A 9,144-nucleotide genomic window follows, 5' to 3' on the forward strand; every position below is an offset into this window, starting at 1 on the left:
AAAGCCTGTAGACATAAATAAAATTAAACCAACACTTACTGTAATATCCTAGTTAATTGTATGTCATCATGCTAGGAAAGTTATGTATTTAGACATATCCCATAGACGGTGTTAATATAGATTGTTACTGAATAAAATGGTACACACATGTTTATATTAGATTGTTATGTTTACACCCTGAAAATACAACATTGGCGACGAGATGAAAAGAGAAGAATAGATTAAAAATAAATAATAAAGGTTGAAGCATAAACACACCATGGCTGGTATACCTCCGTTCCCGTCATTCGACATAGAAGCCGATAAATCTAGCGCTGCCCACAGATGGAACAAGTGGGTGGGGAGACTGGAAAATTTGCTCGTGGGGCTAAACATTACAAATGACGGCAGAAAGCGAGCTTTGTTACTGCACTATGCTGGTGAAAGAGTTTATGACATATATGACGCTGAAAAAGGGGACACTGGTACAAATTATGACGAAACTAAAAAAGTTATCACCGACTATTTCGCCCCAAAAGTAAACAAACAAATGGAAATCTATAAATTCAGGGCTTGTAAACAAAGTGAAAGTCAATCTCTAGATGAATATGTCACAGAATTGCGGATGCTGGCTAAAAACTGTGAATTTGCTGACACTGAAGAAGAAATATTGCAACAAATAATTCAAAACTGCAAATCAAGTAGACTGCGTCGAAGAGCCCTCCGTGATAATTGCAAAACACTGACCGACATCATTTCACTAGGACGCTCATTGGAAATTTCAGATGAGCAAGCTGCTGCTATGGAATCTCCTAAACCGGCAGACATAAATAAGGTCAAAACATCACAAGACGTACCATATCGTGGACGAAGATGCGCAAGAAGACCTACAAGAGGTGGTCAACAGTTTCGCCCAAGAAATACTGAAACTACAAAATGCAGAAATTGTGGAGGAAGATACCCTCACAATGGACAATGTCCAGCACGTGGCAAAACCTGCAACTTTTGTAAAAAGCCAAATCACTTCATGACAGTGTGCCGAAAAAAGCAAAAGGACCCAGAAGTTAGACAAATTGAAAAGAAAACTGATTCTTGTTCATCAGATGATGATTATTGCTATGCTTTAAAGTCCAACGTGTCGAAAACACCAAAATCAAATGTAAAAATCAACGACGTGCAGGTGAATGTATTGGTAGACAGTGGCGCTTCGGTGAATATTCTTGATGAAAATACCTACAGCATAATTGGTAAACCTAAACTGTCAAACAGAAATTTGCCTAAATTATTACCATACGGCAGCCAATCACCTTTGAAAATAATCGGAAAATGCAAACTAACAATTGAAAAACAAAAAATCATCAGCGTCGAGACATTCTACATTGTACAGGGCAGACATGGAAGCCTTATCAGCTATCAAACAGCATGCAATTTAAATATTATCGAAATAGTCAATCAAATACAAGAAAACAAACAAGAAGATGTGAAGCAAGACAAATATCCAAATCTTTTCAAAGGGATAGGAAACTTCAAGACAACCATGCAACAATAACCGATCCCTTGAGAAAACTTACGAGAAAAAACACAGACTGGCAATGGGCAGAAACTGAACAAGCTGCTTTCCAAGCAGTGTCACCTGTACGAAAATGCCTACCCTGACTACACCCTGATTTGACATGGGATCAGAAATTTATTCCCAGCCAGTTTTTTTTACTATTCAGTTGACTATAGAGAAGACAGAAATCTATTTTTAGATTTTTTAGTATACAATATATAGTGTTTTCAGGGTGGATTCAACAAAATATTTAAATGAGCCAGAAAAAATACCACCCTGAAATGGAAATCCAGGGCAGAATTTTCACTCACACAGATTTCTAAAAATAGATTTACTTCTAGTTAAATTAAGAGCAATTTCAGGGTGGGATCAATTTGAAATATTTAAATGAGCCATAATTCACCCTGATTTCTACTTAAAAAGTCAGGCCAGACTTTTTTCCTTCTGTTATTATCCTGCCCCAAAATTTTGCGAATCCCACCCTGAAATTAAAATAAAAATCCGCCCAGGTTCCTGTTCTTTTTGATAATTGACAAAATAATAATTGAGATTTTTTTTTCACTTATCTGTATTTTATTTTCATACAATTAAATACATTTCAAAAGTCATTCTTGTTTGATATTTCAACTAGATAGCTGCACACTGTATTACATAATTCCACGCTATAGTATCTGTACCACACAATCTGTAAACATATGAAAGCAGTGTAGGAATATTCTGTAGACAGCTTTCAATTTATATATTAATCTAAAAGAAAATGTAACACCTAAATATAGAGAAATATATCCATACAGTGTAGTTTTAAAGGTATAATATTTCATTAATTGCAATCAAAACATCAAAATCAAAAGAAGAAATGATTGATGAAATTATTTTAAAGAAGCTATAGCACTATAAACATATATGTACTGACTTCATGAAGTCATTAATTCCATAAAATTTGCAGGAATAATTGCTTTTAATAATTAAAACTGAAACTAATTTTCATAGAAAATGAAAAAATTAAAAATTACCAGTAATATTTCCTCTATTGTATTATTTTGTTCCAACTACACCATTTTCTTTTTCTTCATCGTCTTGTCACAAATTGTTACTGAAATATTTGGCTTCAACCTAAATTTTTGAATTAGAAAAAAAACAAAAACAAATATCAATCATGTCATCATTTTTATTACATTTTAAGACTTCAGTAGTTTCTTTTTTCTACAAAATGTATAGTTTATTAAGAAATATTAAGAATTATTTCATTTTCCCTCCATATTTTAAAACAGGTGTCCTGGAAATTTATTTAAAATCTTTTCAGAATACTGAGCTTACAAAAATTCATAATTTTATGAAAAATTTAAAAAATATTAAGAACTGTAATTCAATTATAACTTACCATTGATCTGTTACAATTGGCTGCTTATTTCCCTCCATTTTTTCAAATTGAATAATGAAGTTTAACACATCTATTATGCTCCATTTTATATATAAGTTTCACAATAAATTTCCCAAGAAAGTTCTGTATAGCTGGGGTAGTTGAAATCTTAAAATCTTATTTTCTAGGTAATTAACAAAACTCATTTATGTATTAATATATAAATGTAAGTTGATTTATTTGAATTAAAATCACAACTAAAGCCTCCAATCTTTCTTTAGAAAATGACCATGCTGGAAATAATTTTCAGGGTGTGATATTTGCTCTGGATTTTAAACTGCTGTAGGTCAATCTGTGGTAACTTCTCTATTTTCATCTACCAGATAGCCCAGTTTAACATAAAGTATTTTGAAATACTGGATAAAGTTCCACTTGAAGGTTGTTTGTTTATATAAACTGTAAGCTGACCTTAGAGGTAGGAGATTCTGTGCAGATTGTGAGATGGTGGATAAAAACTAAAACTCTTGAACATTACTTATTGCTGACCAATAAATGCATTAAATAATATTTTTTTGTCATCAGTTAAATATAAAAACAATCAATTAGTAGTAACAATTATCAATTTTATATATTACAATAAATCATGTTGAGCTAAATAATCTACATAATTTCAAAAAAAAAATAATAAAAGAATAATTCAGTAAATGAAAAGAAGTTTTGTTTAATGGAGTATACCATAAATCAACTGAAACTTTCCAGAAATATATACTATAATATCTTTTCTTCTGAATTACAATTTTTATTTTGTCTAACAGCAATGTAAACTGTACTATTAGTGTATTACAATATTCATTTCTAATAACTCTAACTAAGAAAAATCTGGCTGGAATTGAAGAACTTTTAAGGACTGTATTGAAACCGTTTCTTGAAAATTTTCTAACTTTGAAATATCTGGGTAGAGTTTGCTTATATTTCTCAAAGTCAGTAAAATCTGTGTCAAAATATTTTCAAAGTGCAAATATTCCTGCTTCCACCCTGACTTTTACCAAAATGAAGATGATATCAGGGTAGAAAAAACTTGAATTCCCATGTGAGATTTCTTGAAAATTCAGGGTCCATGTCTATTTCACCCTGATTTTGCCAATTCTGGTTCAAAACAGGCCTGAATCGGTCCTGTTTTTCATAAAAGCCATGCTGATTTTTCGTACAGACTGCAACATGAACTGTCTAGCGATACTGTCATGAGATATTATAACCCATCAAAAGCAACAGAAATTTACACAGATGCGAGCCCATGTGGTGTGTCAGCTATATTTACACAAGAAAATGGCATTGTCGCATATGCTAGTAGAGCTTTGTCAGACACAGAATCCAGATACAGCCAAACCGAACGAGAGGCTTTAGGTGTTGTGTACGCATGTGAACATTTCAGCATGTATCTACGAGGAGCACCAAAATTCACTGTCATTACAGATCACAAGCCTCTTGAAACCATATGGAAAAAGAAACAGCCACCACTTCGAATTGAGAGATGGGGTTTAAGGCTACAACCTTTCAATATGGTAATTAAATATCAACCAGGAAAAGACAACCCGTCAGATTATATGTCTCGTCATCCAATAATGAATGAACAACATGATAATGTTGCTGAACAGTATGTAAACTTCCTTGCCGAAACTTCCACTGACAGTGCAATGCCACTGGATGAAATTAAACAAGAAACAGCAGGTGATAAAACTTTGTTAAAAGCCATAGAATATGTACGAAACGGCAAGTGGCATGAGCTGAAACAAATAAAAGATTGTGACATCAGTATTGAAGATTTAACTCAGTTACGAAATGTGCGTGATGAATTAACTGTACACTCTGAAAATGTTCTACTGAAAAGCGGTAAGATTGTATTACCCACATCATTATACGCTAAGGCAATAGAGATAGGTCATGAAGGACATCAAGGCATGTCGAAAACAAAAGCATTCGTGCGGTCAAAAATCTGGTTTCCCAGAATGAATGAATTTATTGAAAAAAAACTGCTTAGCTTGTCAAGCAAACACTTATGAAAAGAAATACTCACCACTAAATATGTCAGAACTACCAGTGGGACCATGGCAAGATCTAAGTGCAGATTTCTGTGGACCTCTACCATCAGGGGAATACTTATTGGTCATAACTGATGAATATTCAAGATACCCAATCGTTGAAATAGTCCCATCGGTCTCATCAAACAAAGTTATTCCAGTAATCGACAAGGTTTTATCTGAAATGGGTGTTCCAAGGACAATCAAAACAGACAACGGAAGTCCATTCAATTCTGATGCGTTCCGTAAATTTGTAAGGTACTGCGGATTCAATCACAGAAAAATGACACCAAGATGGCCAAGGGCCAACTCACAAGCTGAAAGTTTCAATAAATCTGTGAAAACAAGCTACCTTGAAGCAAAAAACTGGAGAAAGGAAATGTTTAGATTTTTGCGTCAATACAGAAGTACTCCACATACATCGACTGGATACACTCCTTTCCGCCTGTTATTCCAACGAGAACCACGAACACGACTTCCAGATATAGGGACATCGAAACCTGAAACTAAAATTGATGAGCAAATACGCCAAAATGACGCTAGAGCAAAAGCGAAAATGAAATCCAATTTTGAGCAAAAACACAACATCAGAGAGGAAGAGTTACAACCTGGCGATAAAGTTATAATTGAAAATGAAAACATTACCAAAACAACATCAAAATATATGCCCGTGCCATATGAAATAACAAAAACAAAAGGAAATATGATTACCGCGAAGAACCAGAATCAAGAAATTACCCGAAATTCTTCCAATTTTAAGAAGGTTAGCTCCACCTTAAATAACAACCAAAATTTCGAAGAGGAGACAGAGCAAGCTTTATGTCAACAACAGAAAAAAAGCAAAACGGGCATACAAAATAACAACAGTGAAGAAATAAAGAAATCACCAAGAATAAGAAGAGAACCTAGTCATTTTAAAGATTTTGTCAAATAAAGTTTGTTCCTCATGGTGTTAAAAGGGCATAATAATCCCTCATGAGGACTTATAAAAGTATAGGTCATTTATAACCAAGTGTTCAAGTATTATACAATTACAAATATGTGTTTCTTAAACTTTGAACAACAACAGAACTTTAGTAATTTATGTGTTGATATTACATGAACATTTCTTCAGTTACTTATTTAAAAGAAACAATGAACATGTAGACAAACTTTTAAGTAATAGTTCAACAAAAATATATAGTTTACATAGACATTTATGAACTGAAATTCTAGTCATGTTATTGATTTGATCTAGTCATTCAAAAGTTTTGATTATCATCTTTTTATTCTATACATTTAATTTCATAAATATGATATTCATTTCAGATTTAATGTATATCAAATTTTCTGACTAAGTTGGGAGGAATGTAATATCCTAGTTAATTGTATGTCATCATGCTAGGAAAGTTATGTATTTAGACATAGCCCATAGACGGTGTTAATATAGATTGTTACTGAATAAAATGGTACACACATTTTTATATTAGATTGTTATGTTTACACCCTGAAAATACAACACTTACTATATGCCTGTCACAATTTTACTTTTCTGTTTTGTTTCGTAGGCTCTTGTACAAGATTTTCTTGTTGCTCTGCTTTCCTTAAACCAACATGGATTTTCCATTTCTGGCTGTTAAGTTTAAGAATCCAATTATCTGGAGGTATGAAGACATCAGAAACCCAGCCTAAAAATATTAAAGTCCAATAGCATAAAAATTATACCTATGATGAAACTCCCAACATGCCATATAATAACTATGCTTATTTTGGTCAACTAATAGTCAATCCTCCTGAGCCCATGATGAAACTGAATGAGAAGTTATAAAACAGAATAAATCACCCATATTTTGAAAAATTTCTCTTACTTTACTGTAAAAAAATGTTAATTTTTTTAACTCTTTGTGTGGAGAGAATGTTTGATTTTACAACTTACAGTAAACTCCACTTACAACAATATCCCTGATAATAATGTTGTTTTGTTGTCCTACTCTCGACTTTTGGCCTATCAAATATACTTATATCCAGATATAATTATATAAATTCGGAGGTCCCCTCAATATCATTATAATAGACAAAAGCAACCATTTTTTTGGATATATATTTATTGCAAATAACTCATGTTAAAATAGTTAATTAATTTCTTATTGTAACAATCTTCTTCTGATGGATAGACAGATCAGATCATGAACAAGAACAACTATTAACAGTCATGTTTTGTCATTGTATTTTACGTCATGGTTCACAACTGTTCATTTTTTAGGGGAAAATTGTGAGAAAGCTCAGTTGGAAGAGCCAGGGAACAGTATTCTGAGGGTCTCAGGTTCGAGTCCCGTTCAGGCTGCACATTTTTCTCATCCTGTGACATAATTTAAATTTGTCCACAAGTTACTGCAAGTAAAGCAAAATTTAAAAACTTTACCATAACAGTCAAGGTCACATTGAGCTCAAATTTGAAGTTTTCAACATGCCAGTGTTTTGCAATAAGTTTTAAACTTAACAATTTAAGCAAAATTCAATATGACGTTGACGGTCAAGGTCATTTAAGGTCAAAGTTTTTTTCTAAAAGATTTTTTTTGGTTGCGATTTACGTCAGGGCCGGCAAAATCTGATTTACACTTACTTGTCTGTTTTTATGTGAATCATTATTTAACTTGTCTGTATGATATTTACATAGTCAATTCTTGAAAATTTTCATTTGTCCGTACAGGCTGAGAGACAACCTGGACAATATGGGCAATTGATTTTGCCAGCCCTGTACATCATATGAGCTATAGATCAATCCTATAGTTTCAGAGCTATCACTAAAGGTGATCCACCAGCAGGTGCGTCCGTGGCCGAGTGGTTAAGGTCGTTGACTTCAAACCACTTGCCCCTCACCACTGTGGGTTCGAATCCCTACTTGGACTTTGAATTCTTTCATGTGAGGAAGCTATCCAGCTAGCTTACAGAACGTCGGTGGTTATACTCAGGTGCCCGTTCGTGCCTGAAATAATGCAGGATCAAACAAACAAAAATCCACCAGCAACCTGTTTTGGAAAACAAGGCATAGATCCCTGACCTATCTAATTCTTATTATCAGATTAGTGGATGCAATAACAATTTAATCACTACCTATCTGTTAAGAAAAGAGCACATGTCAATGTTTGTAGTTAAATCTATTTTTATTCAAATAAAAGTCAGAGTAGGGATTTATCAATGGTCTTAAGCATAATTTGAACTCAACCTATAATGTTTTAACAGTATACAAATAATTATTACAAATAATTGCCCATCTTTTTTTCTTCATTTTTCTTTTCTTTAGTGACATTATGACCATGACCCAACAACAATCCCAAGCTAGGTCTCTACATAAGCTTGCTAAATACTGTAACAATCTCATTCCTAGCAACTTTGTCTATAAAAGATTTTTAAGTAACAGTGAGCTTGATCCCAGGGGGTCCAAAAGCAATCCCAAATGGGGTCTTCTTACAAGATTGCTTCATAATACATTTATTTGATCATAATATCTTATTTTATATCTATTATTGCCCAGAAATCATTAATTTTTAGTAACAGTGATCCTTGACCCCATGGGGTCCAACAACAATCCCAATTGAGGTTTCCAAATACAGTGTTTGATTACAATATCTCTGATTAAAAAACTCATTATTATACAGAAACTATTTTCTATTTTTAGTAAAAGTGACACTGACCTTGATCCAAACACAATCAGAAGCAAGTTCTGCATATAAGGTTGTTACATACCAATTGATTACAATATCTCATTCAAAACTATAGTTATCGTCCGGTAACTAAGTGAGAAAGATTGACGGATAAATGGACCAACTCACAAGCTGACTCAGACTACTATAATCTCCACTAAATTTTGTTTGTGGGGGTATACAAATCATTGACTCTGACATAATTCATTAAATTGGAAAATGCCAATATTATGCACAATATGACCTGGTATTGATTGTTCCTGTAAAGTTGGGATGAAATTGTACCAGTAGTTTTTGAGTAGTGGACAGATGGATAAACGGACAGACAGATGACAGAGAATTGATCCCTATATGTCGTCACTACTATATATAGGCAATACAATCAAGACGGCCAATATGGCCCTAGATTGCTCACCTGACCCATCAAACTCCGCAGTTAATTAGACAAGCATCTTGACCAAGTTTGATGACAATTGAATCAAAACAGTAGCC

At 33.3% G+C, this 9,144-nt stretch overlaps 2 protein-coding genes and 1 long non-coding RNA gene across 3 annotated transcripts; 2 read left to right on the top strand and 1 right to left on the bottom strand.

The window, feature by feature from the left end:
• Positions 1-259: 259 nt before the first annotated feature.
• LOC132713564 (uncharacterized) lies at positions 260-1,528 on the top strand. Its single transcript, XM_060696202.1, has one exon. It carries the CDS (start codon positions 260-262, stop codon positions 1,526-1,528), a length of 1,269 nt encoding a protein of 422 aa, XP_060552185.1.
• A 527-nt stretch (positions 1,529-2,055) lies between these two features.
• On the bottom strand, positions 2,056-3,687 carry LOC132713569 (uncharacterized). Its single transcript, XR_009623464.1, has 3 exons — positions 2,913-3,687; positions 2,545-2,644; positions 2,056-2,216 (listed from the first exon to the last, which is right to left on the bottom strand). It is a non-coding gene; the product is annotated as an uncharacterized LOC132713569 (long non-coding RNA).
• A 1,286-nt stretch (positions 3,688-4,973) lies between these two features.
• Positions 4,974-6,283, top strand: LOC132713565 (uncharacterized protein K02A2.6-like). The gene is made up of 2 exons (XM_060696203.1): positions 4,974-5,588; positions 6,278-6,283. The coding sequence occupies exons 1-2, from the start codon at positions 4,974-4,976 to the stop codon at positions 6,281-6,283; spliced, it is 621 nt and encodes a 206-aa protein (XP_060552186.1).
• The last annotated feature ends 2,861 nt before the right edge of the window (positions 6,284-9,144 follow it).

The sequence above is a fragment of the Ruditapes philippinarum genome, unplaced genomic scaffold, assembly GCF_026571515.1.
Source record: "Ruditapes philippinarum isolate M1 unplaced genomic scaffold, ASM2657151v2 ctg5611_1_1_1_1, whole genome shotgun sequence".
Classification (NCBI taxonomy): Eukaryota; Metazoa; Mollusca; class Bivalvia; order Venerida; family Veneridae; genus Ruditapes; species Ruditapes philippinarum.

Excerpts from the sequence above, each read along its gene's own strand:
- LOC132713564 (XM_060696202.1), top strand. The coding sequence starts at position 260 with ATGGCTGGTATACCTCCGTTCCCGTCATTCGACATAGAAGCCGATAAA.
- LOC132713565 (XM_060696203.1), top strand. The coding sequence starts at position 4,974 with ATGTCAGAACTACCAGTGGGACCATGGCAAGATCTAAGTGCAGATTTC.